General features: G+C 42.5%; 1 protein-coding gene across 10 annotated transcripts in view; it reads left to right on the top strand.

Annotated features, from left to right (window-relative positions):
• The window catches only part of clasp2 (cytoplasmic linker associated protein 2), a 673,953-nt gene that overhangs the window by 519,452 nt on the left and 134,216 nt on the right, over nucleotides 1-20,285 (top strand). For all 10 annotated transcript variants that reach the window (XM_068032254.1, XM_068032248.1, XM_068032247.1 and 7 more), the window contains one exon: nucleotides 17,994-18,157. In XM_068032254.1, the coding sequence (XP_067888355.1) occupies nucleotides 17,994-18,157 (164 nt within the window). The remainder of the gene's footprint in view (nucleotides 1-17,993; nucleotides 18,158-20,285) is intronic.

Genomic DNA, 20,285 nt, shown 5'->3' with positions numbered 1-20,285 from the left:
AAGAAGACAGAGGGTGGTGGTTGATGGCAAATGTTCATCCTGGAGTTTAGTTACTAGTGGTGTACCGCAAGGATCTGTTTTGGAGCCACTGCTGTTTGTCATTTTTATAAATGACCTGGATGAGGGTGTAGAAGGGTGGGTTAGTAAATTTGCGGATGACACTAAGGTCGGTGGAGTTGTGGATAGTGCCGAAGGATGTTGTAGGGTACAGAGGGACATAGATAGGCTGCAGAGCTGGGCTGAGAGATGGCAAATGGAGTTTAATGCGGAAAAGTGCGAGGTGATTCACTTTGGAAGGAGTAACAGGAATGCAGAGTACTGGGCTAATGGGAAGATTCTTGGTAGTGTAGATGAACAGAGAGATCTTGGTGTCCAGGTGCATAAATCCCTGAAGGTTGCTACCCAGGTTAATAGGGCTGTTAAGAAGGCATATGGTGTGTTAGCTTTTATTAGTAGGGGGATCGAGTTTCGGAGCCACGAGGTCATGCTGCAGCTGTACAAAACTCTGGTGAGACCACACCTGGAGTATTGCGTGCAGTTCTGGTCACCGCATTATAAGAAGGATGTGGAAGCTATGGAAAGGGTGCAGAGGAGATTTACTAGGATGTTGCCTGGTATGGAGGGAAGGTCTTACGAGGAAAGGCTGAGGGACTTGAGGTTGTTTTCGTTGGAGAGAAGGAGGAGGAGAGGTGACTTAATAGAGACATATAAGATAATCAGAGGGTTAGATAGGGTGGATAGTGAGAGTCTTTTTCCTCGGATGGTGATGGCAAACACGAGGGGACATAGCTTTAAGTTGAGGGGTGATAGATATAGGACAGATGTCAGAGGTAGTTTCTTTACTCAGAGAGTAGTAGGGGCGTGGAACGCCCTGCCTGCAACAGTAGTAGACTCGCCAACTTTAAGGGCATTTAAATGGTCATTGGATAGACATATGGATGAAAATGGAATAGTATAGGTCAGATGGTTTCACAGGTTGGCGCAACATCGAGGGCCGAAGGGCCTGTACTGCGCTGTAATGTTCTAATTCTAATCTCATGGCCTGGCATATCCCCCACTCTACCATTCCTATCAAGCTGGGAGATCAACCCTGGTTCAATGAAGAGTGCAGGAGGGCATGCCAGGAGCAGCTCCAAGCATACCTAAAAATGAGGTGCCAACCGAGTGAAGCAACAACACAGGACTACATGCATGCCAAACAGCGGAAGCAGCATGCAATAGACATGGCTAAGCAATCCCACAACCAACAGATCAGATCTCAGCTCTGCAGTCCTGCCACAGTCACTTGTGAATGGTGGTGCACAATTAAACAACTAACAGGAGGAGGCGCCACAAATATCCCCATCCCTTATTGATGGGGGAGCCCACCACTTCAGTGCAAAAGACAAGGCTGAAGAATTTGCAACCATCTTCAGCCAGAATCATAGAAAGTTTAAGGCACAGAAAGGCCACTTGGCCCGTTATGTCTGTGCTGGCTGAAAAACAATCCACCCATTCTATTCCCACCTTCTAGCATTTGGTCCATAGCTGTGTCGATTATGGTACTTAAGTTACATATCTAGACTCCTTTCGAATGAGTTGAGGGTTTTTGCTTCAACTACCCTTTCAGACAGTGAGTTCCAGTCCCTGACGTCCCTCTGAGTGAAAAATATTTTCCTCATCTCCCCTCTAATTTTTTTCTACTAATCACTTTAAATCCGCACCCCCTAATCGCTGACCTCTCTGCTGAGGTGAATAGGCCCTTCACCTCCACTGTATCCAGGCCCCTCAAAGTGTTGTACATTTCAATCAGATCTCTGCTGAGCCTTCTCTGTTCCAAGGAGAACAGCACCAGCCTATCCAATCTTTCCTCATAGCTGCATTTTTCCAGTCCTGGCAACATCCTCATAAATCTACTCTGTACCCTCTCTAGGGCAATTACATCCTTTCTGCAATGAGGTGAACAGAACTGCACACAGTACACAAGTTGTGCACTAACCAATGATTTATACAGTTCCAGCATAACCTCCCTGCTCTTTTATTCTATACCTCGGCTAATAAAGGAAAGGATTCCATTTGCCTTCCTAACCACCTTATCGACCTGACCTGCAAGCTTCAGGGATCTGTGGACATTTACTCCAAGGTCCCTCACTTCCTCTACACCTCAGTATTTTCCCATTAATCTTGTATTCCTTTGCCTTGTTTGACCTCACACTTCGGGTTGATTCCATTTGCCACTTTTCTGACCAGACCATCAATATCTTCCAGCAGCCTACAGCTATCCTCCTCGCTATCTACCACACAGCCGATCTTTGTGTCGTCTGCAAACTTTTTTATCATGCCCCCTACATTTACGTCCAAATCGTTAATATATACCACAACAAGCAGGAGACCCAGTACTAAGCCCTGCGGAGCACCACTGGAAACAGCCCTCCAGTCGCAATAACACCCTTCAACAATTACCCTTTGTTTCCTGCCACTGAGTCAATTTTGTATCCAGCTTGTTGCATTCCCTGGAACCCATGGGATTTTATTTTTTTAACCAGTCTGCCATGTGGGTCCCTGTCAAAAGCCTTGCTAAAATCCATGTATACCACATCAACTGCACTACCCTCCTCTATCTTCCTTGTAACTTCTTCAAAAAGTTTGATCAAGTTGGTCAAACAAGATCTTCCCTTTACAAATCCATGCTGACTATCCTTGATTAACCTGTGCCTTTCTAAGTGATAGTTTATCCTGTCTCTTGAATAGATTCCAATAATCTGCCTAATACTGAGGTTAGACAGACTGGCCAGTAATTACTCAGTCTATCCCTCGCTCCCTTTTTAAACAGATGTACAATGTTAGCAGTCCTCCAATCCTCCTGCATCACACCTGTATCCAGTGAGGACTGGAAAATGATGGTTAGACCTTCTGCTATTTCCTCTCCTTTTATCAGCCTGGGCTACATTTCATCTGGCCCTGATGATTTATCAACCCTCAAGGATGCTAAGCCCATTAATACTTCCTCTCTCCCTATGTTTATCAAATTCAATACTACACACCCCTCATCCTTAACTACAATATCAGCATCGTCCTCCTCTTTTGTGAAGACAGACGCAGAGTATTCATTAAGAACCAGACCAACATATTCCGCCCCTTAAACATAGGTTACCTTTTTCGTCTTTTATGGGCTCTATTCTCTCCTGAGTTATCCTAACATAAAACATTTTTGGGTTCACCTTGAATTTGCTTGCTAATATTCTTTCATGCCCTCTCTTTGCTTTCCTAATTTCCTTTTTGATTTCACTCCTTTAGTTTCTGTACCCCTCTTGGCTTTCTGTAGTATTGAGTTCTCGGTGTTATGGAGTTATACAGCACAGACACAGGCCCTTCAGCCCATCGTGTCTGTGCCGGCCATCAAGCACCGACCTATTCTAATTCCATTTCCCAGCACTTGGCCCATAGCCTTGTCTGCTGTGGCGTCTAAAGTGCTCATCTAAATACTTCTTAAATGTTGTGATGGTTCCTGCCTCTACCACCTCTTCAGGCAGTGTTTTCCAGATTCCAACCAGCCTCTGGGTGAAAGAAATTATCCTCAAATCCCCTCTAAACCTTCTGCACCTTACCTTAAATCTATGCCCCCTGGTTATTGACCCCTCTGCTAAGGGAAAAAGTTTCTTCCTATCTATGCCCCTCATAATTTTGTATACCTCAATCATGTCCCCACTCAGACTTCTCTGCTCTAAGGAAAACAACACTAGCCTTTTCAATCTCTCTTCATAGCTGAAATGCTCCAGCCCAGGCAACATCCTGGTGAATCTCCTCTGCACCCTCTCCAAGGCAATCACATCCTTCCTATAGTGTGGTCCCCAGAACTGTATACAGTACTCCAGCTGTGGCCTAACCAGCATTTTATACAACTCCGTCATAACCTCCCTACTCATATTCTGTGCCACAGCTAATAAAGGCAATTATCCCATATGCCTTCCCAACCTCTTTATCTACCTGTCCTGCTGCCTTCAGTGATCTCTGGACAAGTACACCAAGGTCCCTCTGACCCTCTGTACTCCCTAGGTTCCTACCATCCATTGTATATTCCCTTGCCTTGTTAGTCCTCCCAAAATGTATCACCTCACACTTCTCAGGATTAAATTCCATTTGCCACTGCTCCACTCATCTTACCAGCCCATCTATATCGTCCTGTAAACTAAGGCTTTCCTCCTCACTGTTTCCGACACCACCAATTTTCGTGTCATCTGCAAACTTACTAATCATACCTCCTCTATTCACGTCTAAATCATTAATGTACACAACAAACAGCAAGGGACCCAGCACCAATCCCTGCGGTATACCACTGGTCACAGGCTTCCACTCGCAAAAACAACCCTTGACCATTACCCTCTGTCTCCTGCTACTAAGCCAATTTTGGATCCAATTTGCCAAATTGCCCTGGATCCCATGGGCTCTTCTTAACCAATCTGCCATGCAGGACCTTATCAAAAGCCATCCTCAAGTCCATGTTGACTACATCAACGGCTTTACCCTCATCTACACATCTAGTCACCACCTCGAAAAATTCAATCAAGTTCGTTAGACACGATCTCTCCCTGACAAAGCCATGCTCACTATCCCTGATTAATCCCTGCCTCTCCAAGTGGCGATTAATCCTGTCCCTCAGAATTTTTTCCAATAGTTTCCCAACCACTGATGTTAGACTCACCAGCCTGTAATTACCTGGTTTATCCGTGCTACCCTCCTTGAATAATGGTACCACATTCGGCAGTCCTCCAATCCTCTGGTACCTCTCCTGTGGCCAGAGAGGATTTGAAAATTTGTGACAGAGCACCTGCTATCTCCTCCCTTGCCTCACATAGCAGCCTGGGATACATCTCATCTGGGCCTGGGGATTTATCCACTTTTAAGCCCACTAAAACCACTAATACCTCCTCCCTTTCAATGCTAATTTGTTCAAGTATATCACAATCCCCCTCCCTGATCTCTGCACCTACATCGTCCTTCTCCATGTCAGACATGTGCTGAATGGATGATCCATCTCGGCCTCCTCCTCAGATCCTCAGCAGCACAGATGCCAGTCTTCAGCCAATCCAGTTCACTCCACGTGATATCAGGAAATGGCTGAAGACACTGGATGCTGCAAAGGCTATGGACCCTGACAACATTACGGACTTGTGCTCCAGAACTGACTGCGCCCCTAGCCAAGCTATTCTAGTACAGCTACAACACTGGCATCTACCCGACAATGTGGAAAGTTGCCCAGGTATGTCCTGTACCAAGAAAGCAGGACAAATCCAACCCGGCCAGTTACCGCCCCATCAGTCTACTCTCAATCATCAGTAAAGTGATGCAAGGTGTCGCTGACAGTGCTGTCAAGCGGCACTTAGTCAGCAATCACCTGCTCACTGATGCTCAGTTTGGGTTCTGCCAGGGCCAGTCAGCTCCTGACCTCATTACAGCCTTGGTTCAAACATGGACAAAAGAGCTGAACTCCAGGGGTGAGATGAAAGTGACTGCCCTTGACATGAAGGCAGCATTTGACCAATGTGGTATCAAGGAACCCTAGCAAAACTGGAATCAATGAGAATTGGTGGTGGGGAAACTCTCCGCTATTTGGAGTCATACGTAGCACAAAGGAAGATGGTTGTGTTTGTTGGAGGTCAATCATCTGAGTTCCAGGACATCACTGCAGGAATTCCTTTGGGTGATGTCCTAGGCCCAACCATCTTCAGCTGCTTCATCAATGACCTTCCCTCTACCATACGTTCAGAAGTGAGGACGTTCACTGATTGTGCAATGTTTAGCACCGTTTGTGACTCCTTAGATACTGAAGCAGTCTGTGTCCACATGCAGCAAGATCTGGACAACATTCAGACTTGGGCTGATAAGTGGCAAGTTACATTCATGCCACATAAGTGCCAGCCAATGACCATCTTCAACAAGAGAGAATCCAGCCATCTCCCCTTGTCATTCAACAGCATTACCATTGCTGAATCCCCCACTATCAACATTCTAGGGGTTACCATTGACCAGAAACGGAACTGGACCAGCCATATAAGTACTGTGCTACAAGAGCACGTCAGAGGCTAGGAATTCTGGGGTGAGTAACTCACCTCCTGACTCCCCCAAAGCCTGTCCACAATCTGCAAAGCACAAGTCAGGAGTGTGATGGAATACTGTCCGCATACCTGGACGAGTGCAGCTCCAAGAACACTCAAGAAGCTTGACCAAATCCCGAATAAAGCAGTCTGCTTGATTGGCACTCCACCACCTTCAACATTCACTTCCTTCACCACAAGACACAGTGGCAGCAGTGTATACTATCTGCAAGATGCACTGCAGCAACTCACCAAGGTTCCTTTGACAGCACCTTCCAATCCCGTGACCTCTACCACCTAGAAGGACAAGGGCAGCAGATGCATGCAACTACCACCACCTGCAAGTTCCCCTCCAAGCCACACACTATCCTGACTTGGAACTGTATCACCATTCCTTCACTGTCACTGGGTCAAAATCCTGGAACTCCCTTTCTAAAAGCACTGTGGGTGTACCTGCACTTCAGGGACTGCAGTGGTTCAAGAAGGCAGCGCACCATCACCTTCTCGAGGGCAATTAGGGATGGGCATTAAATGCTGGCCTGACCAGCGATGCCCACATCCTGTGAAAGAATATGAAAAATGCAGAGATTTGCCACATCGGATATATGGGGGCGGCACCTACTGGTTTGTCACCTGATTTCTTCTTTTAAAGTTGGAGACTGATCTGGTTTTCCTTCCCTACTCTTTTCTCTCAAGCCCAAATTGGCTTCATCTGCATCCATGCTATCTTTCCCTAGCCTGTAAGATTTGCTAGATCCAAATTTATTCTGAGTTAGTGCTTTGTATATTGACTCATCATAGTTTGCTTGTTTTGCTGCTTCTCTTACCCTTGTGACTCTGTTCTTCAGTGTGGTTCCTTATTCTAACTGGGATGCTATTTTAAATTCTTCCAGCAACATAACTTCTCTCAAATTTTCATATGAGGGTTCCAGCTTGAGAGATCATGTCCAGCGATCAAAAGCCATATGTTTGATTCTTTCAAATTCAGTGTAACTCTGTGGGCCTTTTCCTGTTGTGTCTGGATTTCTGTCCATATGCTTCAGGTACCAGCTCTTATGCAATTAGAATTGCAGTTTTAATTTGTTTATAGTCAGAGGAACTTTGTTACAATGGAGCAAAAGCTTTACGAACGCTACTCACGAACTTGCCTTTTAAGAGGAGAGTCCAGAATTCTTTTTGCCATTTTAGCCTGGTAGCTATTTTCTCAAATTAGGTGAAATATGACTTAACCACCTCCTCATTAAATTTTGGCAATTGTCTTGAGTGTCTCAGTACATCAACGTTTTGCTGTGAATTGGGAATAAGGTTTGAGTGGCTGGTGACATTTTTATTTTGGTTTTACTCACAAACTATTTTGCCTTTATTTCCTCTTTCTCCTTCTGAAACTCCCTTTCTTTTTCCCTTTCTTCTTTTTCCTTTTAAAGCTGAACTTCCCTTTATTCTTTTTGAAACTGCCTGTCCTCTCTTTTCAACTGAATTTTAGCTAGGGCTGTCCTTTCAGTTTCAGATTCTATACTTTCTCCTTCTGGTTCAGGGGTAAGTTTAAAATGGTTAGCTAGACTTTTCACCAGTTCAGGTTTCTTTGCTTTTAGTTTGAAAATAATTCCCATCTCTGTAGCTAAGCTTTTTAAATCTTCAATATTTAATTTATTTAACTTACCATGGGATAGATCTTCCTGCTCTATAAATTCCTTAGCATTAGTTGTGGCCATCTCTTTTGTTCTCGCGCTGTAGAGGAAAAAACAGAAGAATACAAGAAAACCTGTTTACTTTTCTACAATTTCAGAGGTCAATTCTCCTCCCATTTTCCTAATCTCTTTGTCTGACGGTTCAGATCCTGGCTTCGAGTCCCCAATTTAGGGGAGGTGGTGGTGTAGTGGTAATGGCACTAAACTAGTAATCCAGAGCCCAGGCTAATGCTCTGGGGACAAGGGTTCGAATCCCACCATGGCAGATGGTGAAATTTGAATTCAATTAATAAATCTGGAATTAAAAAAAGCTATGACCATGAAACCATTGTGTAAAAACATCTGGTTCACTAATGTCCTTTCAGCAAGGAAATGTGCTGTCCGTACCTGATCTGGCCTACATGTGACTCCAGACCCACAGCAATGTGGTTGACTCTTAAAATGGCCTGGCAAGCCACTCAGTTCAAGGGCAATAAATGCTGGCCTAGCAGCAACGCCCACATCCCATTTAAAAAAAAAAGTTTGTTACAGCCATATAGTAAGGGTTTTGGGTGGTTCCCACTGTTCAGCTCCCGCTTGACTGCAGCAAGTGCTTTTTTATTATTAGGGTTTAATCCTGTTGTGTTTTATTTGTCAAGTAATCAGACAGCGACAGGTTTTCTTGTAGGTTTAAAACAGAAAATCAATTATTTATTGAGCAATATGCCTTATCCTGAAATTCATGCAACCACACACACACACACGGAGAGGATAAGGGGTAAGCAGTTGTAAGTGGGGGTAGGTTTTGGGGGTCACAGTAAACCTCTTGAATTCTCTCAAGTCAAGTTCTCATTGGTTGCAGGCCTGAGGTGTTCGTGGGTTTCTCTTTTGGTTGAAAGTTCAGTTGAAGACAATGAATCACTTCTAATTCACTGCTGCATATGTATAGATGAAGAATTGTGCAGCAGGCGGATAGGGACCTGAGGGTAGACTCAGTTGGGGCAAAATCAGAAATGCAAATGGAAGGCAGAAAATTAATGGATGAATCTGGAAGGCAGAGGAAACAAAGGTTAGAAAATAAAAAGAAGAGTTTGGCAGTGCTCAAGGGTTGCTATTTCAATGCAAAGAGTTTAACAAATAAAGCAGATGAGCTGAGGGTACAGGTAGAACCATGGCAGTACGATATCATAACTATTACAGAAACATGGCTTACAGAGGGACAGGAATGGCAGCTCAGCATTCCTGGTTACACAGTTTTCAGACGCGATAGGGAGGGAGATAAGAAAGGAGGGGGAGTGGCAATTTTGGTCAAAGAAAGTATTACAGCTGTGAGAAGGGATGATATATTGGAAGGTTCATCAAATGAAGCCATATGGATTGAGCTAAGGAACAAAAAAGGGGCAATCACACTGCTGGGAGTATACTATAGATCTCCAAACAGTCAGAGGGAGATAGAAGAGCAGATATGTAAGCAAATCTCTGAGAAGTGCAAGAACAACAGGGCAGTAATAGTAAGGGATTTTAACTACCCCCATATGAACTGGATAGTTTTAGTGTGAAAGGAATTGAGGGAGCAGAATTCTTGAGGTGCATTCAGGAGAACCTTTTTGGCCAGTATGTAGCAAGTCCAACAAGAGAGGGTGCAGTTTTAGACTTAGTTTTAGGGAATTAAGATGTGAAGGAATGGCAGTGGGAGAGCATTCTGGTGGTAGTGATCATAATTCAGTCAGTTTTAACATAATTATGGAAAAGGACAAGAATAGGAGTTAGAGTTCTCACTTGGGGCAAGGCCAATTTTACTTAGCTGAGGAGTGATTTAGCGAAAGTGAACTGGAAACAGCTACTTGAAGGTAAATCAGCGCCAGAGCAGTGGGAGGCATTCAAAGGGGAGATTCAAGGGGTTCAGAGTAAACGTTCCCACAAAGCAAATGGGTGGTAGGGCCAAATCTAGAGCCCCATGGATGTCAAGGAGCTGACAGGGTAAGATAAGGCAGAAAAGGAAAGCTTATACCCGACGCAGAGAACTCAACACTACAGAAAGCTGAGAAGAGTATAGAAAGTGGAGGGGTGAAATCAAAAACGAAATTAGGAAAGCTAAGAGAGGGCATAAAAGAATATTGGCAAGCAAAATCAAGGTGAACTCAAAGATGTTTTATCAATACATTGAGTAAGAGGATAACTAAGGAGAGAGGAGGGCCCATAAAAGACCAAAAAGGTAACCTATGTGTAGGGGCGGAAGATGTTGTTATGGTTCTTAATAAATACTCTGCGTCTGTTTTACAAAAGAGGGGGACAGTGCAGATATTGTAGTTAAAGAAGAGGAGAGTGAAGTATTGGATGTGATCAACATCGGGAGAGAGGACATATTAATGGGATTAGCATCCTTGAAAGTTGATAAATCACCAGGGCCGGATGAAATGTATCCCAGGCTGTTAAAAGAAGAAAGAGAAGAAATGGCAGAAGGTCTGACCATTATTTTCCAATCCTCACTGGGTGCAGGTGTGGTGCTGGAGGACTGCTAACGTTGTACATCTGTTTAAAAAGGGAGTGAGGGATAAACCGAATAACTACAGGCCAGTCTGCCTAACCTCAGCCATGGGCAAATTATTGGGATCTATTTTGAGAGACGGGATAAACTGTCACTTAGAAAGGCACAGGTCAATCAAGGATAGTCAGCATGGATTTGTTAAGGAAAGATCTTGTTTGACCAACTTGATCAACGTTTTTGAAGAAGTTACAAGGAAGTTAGATGAGGCTAGTGCAGTTGATGAGTTTTAGCAAGGTCCCACATGGCAGACTGGTTCAAAAAATAAAATCCCATGGGATCTAGGGAAATGCAGCAAGGTGGATACAAAATTGGCTCAGTGGCATGAAAGAAAGCGTAGTTGTTGACGGGCGTTTAAGTGACTGGAGGGCTGTTTCCAGTGGTGTTCCGCAGGGCTCAGTACTGGGTCCCCTGCTTTTTGTGGTATATATTAATAATTTGGATGTAAATGTGCAGGACGTGATCAAGAAATTTACAAGCGACACAAAGATTGGCCGTGTGGTAGATAGTGAGGAGGATAGCTGTGAGCTGCTGGAAGATATTGATGGTCTGCTCTGATGGGCAGAAAAGCGGCAAATGGAATCAACCCGGAGAAGTATGTGATGCATTTGGGGAGGTCAAACAAGGCAAAGGAATACACGATTAATGGGAAAATTCTGAGAGGTATAGAGGAAATGAGGGCCCTTGGAGTAAATGTCCACAGATTCCTGGACATAGCAGGACAGGCCGGTAAGATGGTATGGAAGGCATATTGAATACTTTCCTTTATTAGCCGAGGTATAGAATAAAAGAGCAGGGAGGTTATGCTGGAATTGTATAAATCATTGGTTAGTCCACAACTTGTGTACTGTGTGCAGTTCTGTTCACCTCATTACAGAAAGGATGTCATTGCACTGGAGAAGGTGCAGAGGAGATTTACAAGGATGTGGCCAGGACTGGAAAAATGCAGCAATGAGGAACGATTGGATAGGCTGGTGGTGTTCTCCTTGGAACAGAGAAGGCTGAGGGGATATTTGGTTGATATGTACAACATTGTGAGGGGCTTGGATAGAGTTGATGTGAAGGGCCTATTTACCTTAGCAGAGAGGTAGTGACTAGGGGGCATAGATTTAAAGTGATTGGTAGAAGGATTAGAGGGGAGATGAGGAAATGTTTTTGCACCCAGAGGGTGTTGGAGGTCTGAAGCTCACTGCCTGAAAGGGTAGTTGAGGCAGAAATCCTCAACTCATTAAAAAGAAGTCTGGATATGCGCCTCAAGTGCTGTAATCTGCAGGGCTACAGACCAAATGCTGGAAGGTGGGATTAGACTGGGTGGAACAGTTTTCGGCTGGCACAGACTTGCTGAGCTAAGTGGCCTCTTTCTGTGCCTTAAACTTACTATGATTTCCCTTCTGGTTTGCTGAATTTTTCTTCCAGCTTGAAACAAGCTTCTTGGTGAAGCTTCTTTTTGGGTGTGTCTCTCTCTCTCTGGCTATCTTTGAAGGTAAAAGTTTGTTGCATCTCACCTCTGCTGGAAGACAGGAGTTTTCTTCCCTTTAGTGGCCAACAATGGCTACATCGCACCTTCTTTGTTTTAGAGGAATCCATTAAATTCATGAATGTTTCAGCATGAGTTTAGGATGGGTGCAATTGACACCTCTTAGCTTTGGAAGTATTCTTTGTCGCTGTCAGACAATTTGAATGTACGAAGGCCAGGTCACTTACCTTCGGTGGCTTTTTTTTTTACAGCATTGTCCATTTTTTAAAAAGTAAAGTCAATTTTAATAATGCTTCAGTTTTAGTCTTTATTTTTTTCATCATTGCTGATCATGTCTGACGCTGCTCATAGATGTCAATGTACATTCCCTATTTAAAAAGTGAGTTGCAATTATGTGAAATGCATCCTTTTTTAGAAATGAATGTATTCGGAATTTGGATGGTCCTTCTGATCCTGCTTTCTAGAAGTATTTCTTGAGCAGGTTTGCATTTCTTTTGTTGGTAGTGGAACTTGATTTGATGACTTCCACACCAGTGAGTAGGTTAATTGCAATTAAAAACTATGTGTCCATTCCTTCAGTCCCTAGATGTGTAGAAGGGAAATATTATTTGTGTTTTTGACTTGACCAAATTTAAGTTAAGGCTAAAATAAAATTCTGTGATGTTTCTGCTGATGCCATCTTGAATTGATGGTTACTCACTTCTGCTCAAATCAACCTTAAAGATGCATCCAAATATCAACAGTCATTTTGAATAAATTCCTTTGAACTGAATACATGCTTTGATGCTTTTCATTGAGTATCTTTTTTCCGTTTGTGAAGCATTTTTTCAGCACACTATAAGGATTTAGTGTGGTTGACTCAGTTATTGGAATAGCTTCCAGTACATCAAAGAAAGAAAGCAAGCTTGCATTTATTGAGTAACTTTCACATCGTCATAATCTCCCAATCTGTTTAACAGACTATGAATTACTTTTGAAATTAATAATCTCAAACTCAGTGCACAAACACTTTAAAATCCAGCTTAATGAATCATTTGATGAAAGATGCCACTTGCACATGCAGATGCCAATTTGGCTGCTTGCATTTCTAACAGTTTTATGTTTGTCAGATTTCCAGTATTCACAGTTATTTTTATCTCTGTCAGGGTGTATTCTGCTGCTTATTGTTTGATTCGTTTTTCTCAGAAAATTCTCTTCAGGAATTTTTTCTCATTTGCTTTGTGATAAATTTAGCACATGTATAATCTATCACCCTTCTGTTTACTGTAATTAGAAGATCATTATATGAAGAACTGCACTCCTGGCCCTGCTGGTCAAGCAGATTTACTTAATACGGCTTCATCAGTATGTGGCCTTGAAGAATTAAGTTCATCCCTAAGGTGGTACCTAATTTCGTTTGCAGCAGGAAATTACAACCCCTTTCTGTGTACCTTTTGCAGTCACCTTAGCTGGAACTTACATTCGATGAACATTAAATATTCCTGATCAGCTTCTATGTGACCTGACAATTTATGGCCGGAATTTTATGCCCTCCCACTGCTGAACTGGGCTGGAGACAGATGAAAAATTGAGTGGGAGGCGACGGGTGCTGTTCCTGTCGCCTTCCCGTCCCCACTGCAATTTTGTGAGGAGTGGCGGTGGTAGCAGCAATCAGCCTGCCTGCCCCAGGCCAATTAAGGCCCTTAAAGTGGCCAATTAACTGCCACAGAAGGGCCTCTTCCCACCGCCGCTAGTATATTATCAGCAGCAGGCAGGCATCTCAGTCCCCCCACGCAGCCAGTAAAACCTGGTGACCTCCTTGTTGACTGGGGTGGGCTCTCCTGCTCAGGCACCCTGTGCCCCATGGAGGGTCGCCCATAGCCCAACCACCCCCACTGGATTACACTTCCCTCCCAACAAACCCCCCATGCCTTGCCGGGGCCTGGCCAATTGTCCCTGGCAAGACCCCACAAACTTACCTTTTTTCTGGGGCCCGTGTTTCTCTTGCTCCTCTCCCTGGCTGCAGTACCAGGAGTAGCCACTGTTCCCAGTGATGCTGCTGGGACTGAGAGCTGCTGGCCCACTGATTGACCAGCAGCTCTTGGAAGCAGGACTTATTGTCTCAGAGGGGCAGAAGTCCCGCCCAAGGCCAATTAAGCGCCTGGACCACATAAAGTCATGGCGTGGCTCCCAAGCTGGCGCAGGCAAGCTCGCCCATAACTTTTTGGCCAGTGGGCGGGGCTTCCTGCCCAAGTTAAAATTCTGGCCTATGTCTTTTGGAACACTACTATTTCAAAACAAATTGCAAGAACTGGCTGTTGAAAGCCTTTTGAACTGCTACGTTGTCGAGGCAGGAATCTTTCTACCAGATCCACTGCTAGATTTGTGCCAATATAAAAAAGGTCTTTTTTGATGTCTGAAAGTTTGCTACTTTCCGAACTTCTATCAACCATCATTGTCCACACCTGGCAGCAAGAATTTCATCCCAAGTTAGGAACATTTCCTTGATGTATTTCCGTATGATATGCTGAGTTAATGGAAATAATGAAAAGATTGAATACCTGCTTAGTAGGATTGTCTTAATTGTTCTAATGGAAGCATCTCCTGTAACTTGTAGCTCTACTAGTAAGCCTCTGTGTTCAGATGCGGATCATGACTATATAGTTTGGTAGGTTTATTCATGTTTATGGATTGAGATTTTACATACGGCCTCCTGTGATCAAAAGTATTACCAAGGAGAGACCGCATAGAAATTCTCTGCTTTCAATGTACTTAATATATGCCTCTTTTCTAACCCTCAGTTGTTCTCTTATGTCTTTATTCATCCATGGAGTCTCACTAGTGTTTAGTTTGTTCTTTCCTTATAGCAGAATATATTTTTCCTGCACTCTGTTGAACACAGTTTTAATTGTTTCCCATTATTGTTCTACATCTTGGTTTGCCAATATTGTTGCCCATTTTATTTTCCCAAGTTCTGTTCTCAACCCCTTTTCTCCAATCTGTTAACCTGGTTCTCATCACACTTATGTCCTTCTCTATGATCATCTTAAAGCATATTATAATATGGTCACTATTGCCTAGATGTACCCCTACTTTTGCTTCTCTTATCTGCTCTGGTTCATTCCCCATTACTAGATCCAATAGTGAATCTTCCCTTGTTGGACTTTTGACATATAAGGTTAGAAAGGAGTCCTGTACACATTGTAGGAACTCCATTCCCTTATCCCCTTTACCTACCTCTTGTCCAGTTAATTTTGGGGTAGTTGAAATCCTCCATGATTATTCTATTTTTCTACTCAATTCCCTAATCTGTCCACATAGTTCTTCCTCAATCTCCCTTCCACTATTAGGCGGTCTGTAGATTACACCAATTTAATGTGATTTGATCCTTTATTATCTTTTATCTCTCTCCATATGGATTCTAATTTTGTCTTGCTGATAGCTGCATCCTTTTTTTAATGCCATTATGTTATCCCCAAGTATAGCTACTCCGCCTCCCCTTTTCTTTTCTAAGTATGTTATATCCTGCAATGTTTAATTTCCAGTCTTGATTTTTCTGTAGCCATGTCTCAGTAATCCTTACTATGTCTGGTTCCACCCAACGCACAGTTGCCTCCAGTTCTCATTTTTTTTTTCTGTGTTTTGCTGTACAGACATTTTTGAACTCATTTTAATATTTAACCATCTTTTTAGACTCCTGTGCTTTAACTCTATTTATTTCCTTACCATCAATGTCCTCCCTTATTTTATTATTTCCTATGCTCTCCTTCCCTGTTTTGTTTACATTTAGACAATTTACGTTTGTGTTGTATTGGTAGAGATCATATGGCATATTATCGTGTTGGATGTCAAACAAAAATGTTTGAGAAGGATATCATTCTCTTTCCTCTCCAGTTCACTGAGTATGTGGAAAATGCTCATATTTTAAAGATGAATGCACCTTATCAGCTAAAGAATCTTGCTGTTTGCTCTCTCTTTACCACCCCCGACCCAAAAAAAAATCAGTGCCTGAATTTTAATCACATTCTGATGAGGGTTCTAACTGATTTTGAACATGATTTATTACATTGGAAATACCTGACTAAGTTTGTTAGAGGTTGGGTGAAAATGAAGAACTCCCCTTTTTAAAAGATAAAGTGGCTAACAGTTGAGCATGTAATGTGGTTGTCTAGCAGTTTGCCAGATGTGTTTGACAGAGCTAGTCTTCAAGTTTCTTCAGACTTTATCCAGACCTTATTCTTTCGTTTGACTGAGTTTATGTAAGTAAATAAAATATAGGTACTATATTCCACAGCAGAGTATGCATTGGCTTTGCAATGTTCTGTGTTACTGAGTGTTGGGTCATGGGCAGTCTCAGTAAATGTTCAGTATTAGCCATGCCTTCAGAGGTATGTATTGGTGGTTTGCTTAGAAAGGATGGTGAAAAATTGAGAGCCATTAAGGTGAGGGATTTGAAATTCATCTGGCCTTAAGGAACTCGTGAAAATCTTGCAAGTTCTATGTTGTGAACCTAGTGCAGTAACTTATGCATTCTAAGACAAACAATGCAATGCTATTATGACTGTTGTGTCTTAACAGTCAATTTTAATGGTTTATGGTGTGCGCTGCTTTATATTTGACGTTGTTCTTGCATTTTCTGTTAGGTTTACTTTTCTTTCTGCAGTATCCATAATGTGTGTATTGTTTAAGTCATGTTCTCACTGGTCAATAAACACAATTATTTTGAGTACAACCCAAGTATTTGGATCAGTAATAAAAGAATATTTTATTGGTTCTGTGCTACTGCTGTTATCCTGCTAGTAAAGATATCTTAAGACATTCATGCAGTTGTTCCTTCAGCTGCGGGCCTTATCAAATTTACAAAATAAACCCCCACAGTCAGCAGGATGATCTAATTTCCACCTTGCTATTAAGATGTGCTAACTTAATGCATTAGTTAAAAACACAAGGTTCAGGTTTATTCCTGTACAATAAAATTAATGATTAAGTGCAAAACAAAGTGGAGAAACTGTTTGTATTTTTCTACAAACGTCACAAATCACCTGGTGAAACGGAACTGTTATAAATGTTTTTGTATAATATAAATAATGCACTGACTGTAGTGAAGTATTACACAACCACATAAAAGGTCATTTTTGTCACATTTTTCCATGCAAGAACATATAGTCAGGTCTTCCATTGGGATGTTGTTAAAATCTAGTGTATGTATAGTGGGATGTGCACTCCACAAACCCAAGCTCTTCATGCTTCCCAGGTGGCTAACTCTCAATGTTACTCGGCTGCGAGTGTGAGCTTTGCTTCTCTCATAACTTTAACAAGATACTTTACTAAGTTTAAAAAGTTCCCAGATGCTCTGGCTCAGTCAGTGAGTGGCTAAGATATACAGGCAATTAAAATCCCCAGTTCACTGACCAGTCTATGCTGAGTTAGTCGATCTGGGCCAGATTGATGGTATAATGTAATTAGCTTCAGCGCTATCAGGATAAGGAATGGGAAGACCTCTGAAGTATCGCCCTTCCTGCTCCTGGTCACTGCTTGATGACCTTTGTTGGAAATGCATTTGTGTGGGTACTGGGCTGCAAATAAATGTCCGATGCCTCATGCTGTCAAATAACTGATTGTGAAAGCACACAGATGAATTCTGGCTACTTGGGAGAGGCATTGGACAAAAATCTGTGCCTGTGAGACTATTCCCCAGCATGGAGTCAGTATCTTTAGAGGAGAGGGAAGAAAACTGATTTTTTTTTTAAAGGTGAAAACCAGTTCTCTGCAAGTGCAATAAGCTGACTGGGTACGTTTTAAACTTGGTTTTGCAACGTGCTGCATTTATAGTGTGCAAACACAAAGCCCATGCATGTGAAGTTACCTACCAGAAGTGGTCTCAGACCTGCATGACTTTTATGTAAAGGTCAGGTCACCATCCTAACTTCCAATTTACACTACCACTCTCATTATGCTGCTCACCCAAATCCACTTTGCATAGTAGTTATACAGCAACACAAATAAGGTACACAATTTCAGATTTAACCTCATTTAAATTGGGAAACAATTTTCTTAACATCAAGTAAAATTGTAAAGCCTTCTAGATATTGCATCTAAAAAATAATTTTATACATTATACAGTACACATGCAAGTTTGCATAGTCTTCTGCTTGTCTGCAAAAATTGGCATCTGGTGAAATCATTGAAATTATTACTGAAGTATGAGGCTTGCTGCAAGATCATTATTCTTGATATGTCCATATTTTCAGGTTTTCAGTATGTTTTTGGAAACACTGGTTGACTTCATTCATGTCCATAAAGAAGACCTTCAAGACTGGTTGTTTGTTTTACTGACTCAGCTATTGAAGAAAATGGGTGCTGATTTGCTTGGTTCTGTACAGGCAAAGGTACAGAAAGCACTTGATATTGCAAGGTCAGCATTATGTGACAAATGTCACTGTTTTATTCTACTTATAATTTGTTTCTAAATAAAATTGGAGTTGTTTAAAATAAATACGTGATTTAGGGGTTTTTCAATGAAACTCTGTAAAGTAGGAAACTCTTTTATACACTTGGCTCCCTTCTTTGTGCAGCTTTACATTCATGCTATAAATTTAGGTGGCAGTTTTTGGCTGCAAGAAATTCAGGGTCTTAACATGAAGCAATGGAAGAATTAAATGTTTGTTGTGAACTCTGACCAAATGGTATACATTGGAAGTTAAACAGAAAATAGTTGTGGCTCTGGTTATTAGTTTATTTTAGTGTTCCATAAATATAGGAGCTTAGTGAGGACAGTAAATGCTACTGAAAAAGCAGTGAGGCATACACCTAGAAATGATGGACTATTTACCCTAATGCTGGTAGTGGGGAAAGTGTCTGATAGCATTTTACAACAATCTAAGAATGTTCATGTAATGGTACACTGAAGCCAAAAGCAACATTTTTCATGGATTTGGAACCGGTCATGCCTTACATTTCCTTTAGAATTCTTGGAGAATGTTACTAACTTGGTTGTTGGAGGCAATTCATTGGATCTATACTATCTGGATATTCAGGACTATATTTTGATGAGTTGAGTTGCTTTAAGTTTCTAAAGAAGATTGTGGAATTGATGAAAGATCAGCTAGCAATGAATTTGTGAATCAATGCGAAAGGTTCTGTTTGAGGAGGGGAGGGCCACCCATGGTGCCCATGCCTGAAACAGACTTGAGGTCCGAATAGCTTATCTGAGAGCCCCAGTGCAAGAGTGGTTTGCCCTTCATCAGCCAGCATTGTCTGCACTCAGGAAAATCAGCCATAACCAACAAGGTAAGTTTTAAAAATAGACTTACCTAAATGTGGAGCTAGGAGGCTTGAACCCTCCCATCCCCAGCCATCACTATCTCTCAACACAATCGTTCATTCTTCCCAGCCTGGTCAGCCCACTTTCTCACTGCTAACGTTGCAGTAGCCCAGTTTCAGTTAAGCTTCACTGGTAGTTCTGCACAGCTTGACGGTAATGAGACCTGAGGCCTGATGTATGCAGCTCAGCTTCCCCCATCAGGCACCCATGCACTCAAAATTCGGTATGTCCAAATTTCAAGGCCAGTTTTTCCTGGTTATTGAAGGTGTGGCACAGTGGCATAGTGTACTGTCTTTTCACTTCTAAGACCTTTGTTTTGACTCAGCCTAGATTGTTGTCATTAATGTCTTTGGCTGGAGTTTTCTGCATTGCCAGCCTCTGATTTTCCTGTCTAATAAAATAAATATTGGGAGTATTGCATGTAGGTGAACGCACAACCAGGAAACTCTGGCCTTTGTTTGCTCTCAGTGCTGCTAGCGGGCACAGAGTGTGAAGAAGGGAGGTTGGTAAATGAGTGGATTTTGAGGGTTAATCTCTCAAGTCTCGTTTTCCTTTTGTTTACATTTGCAATTAACTGAAATTACTGTTTAAGTTAAGAGGCAAGTTAACTTACTTACAGTTTTAAACAAGGGTATACAAGCTGTCTGAGAGTAGCCGTACCTGGTTAATTAGGTAGCTCGCTTAAACTGGTTTCTGAGCTCTAGCAAAGCTGACACATCATTGTTTTCAGGTTATAAATTCAGTGGCCTCTCAATGCTGTTTGAGTGCTGCTGGAGGGCGTAGAGTATGAAGCAGGGAGTTTGGTAAGTGAGAGAGTTCGGTAAGGAGGGGAACTAGAAATTAATTAAGAAATAAATAAATGTAATTAAATTAACAAATAAAGATGGCAGGACAGGTAATGTGTTGCATCTGCAGTATGTGGGAGCTTCTGGATGCCATGATAATCCATGGCAACCACGTCTGTAGTAAGTGTCTGTGTCTTGATGAGCTTCGGCTCAGAGTCATTGAGCTGGAGGCCGAGCTGCAGACACTGCAATGCATCAAGGAGGAGGGACGTTACCTGAAACTTGGTTCCAGAAGGCAGTCACACCCCTTATGATAGGGCCGTCTATTTTGGACAGTGGTCAGGGACAGGAGGATGTGACTGCGAGTCAGGCAGGTAAGGAGATCGAGAAGGTGGGAGTGGAGGAGCCTCAGCCCTTGCACTTGAGCAACAAGT

The sequence above is a fragment of the Heterodontus francisci genome, chromosome 5, assembly GCF_036365525.1.
Source record: "Heterodontus francisci isolate sHetFra1 chromosome 5, sHetFra1.hap1, whole genome shotgun sequence".
NCBI lineage: Eukaryota > Metazoa > Chordata > Chondrichthyes > Heterodontiformes > Heterodontidae > Heterodontus > Heterodontus francisci.
The sequence above is the reverse complement of the archived record's forward strand: the minus strand, read 5'-3'. Positions and strand labels throughout refer to the sequence as shown.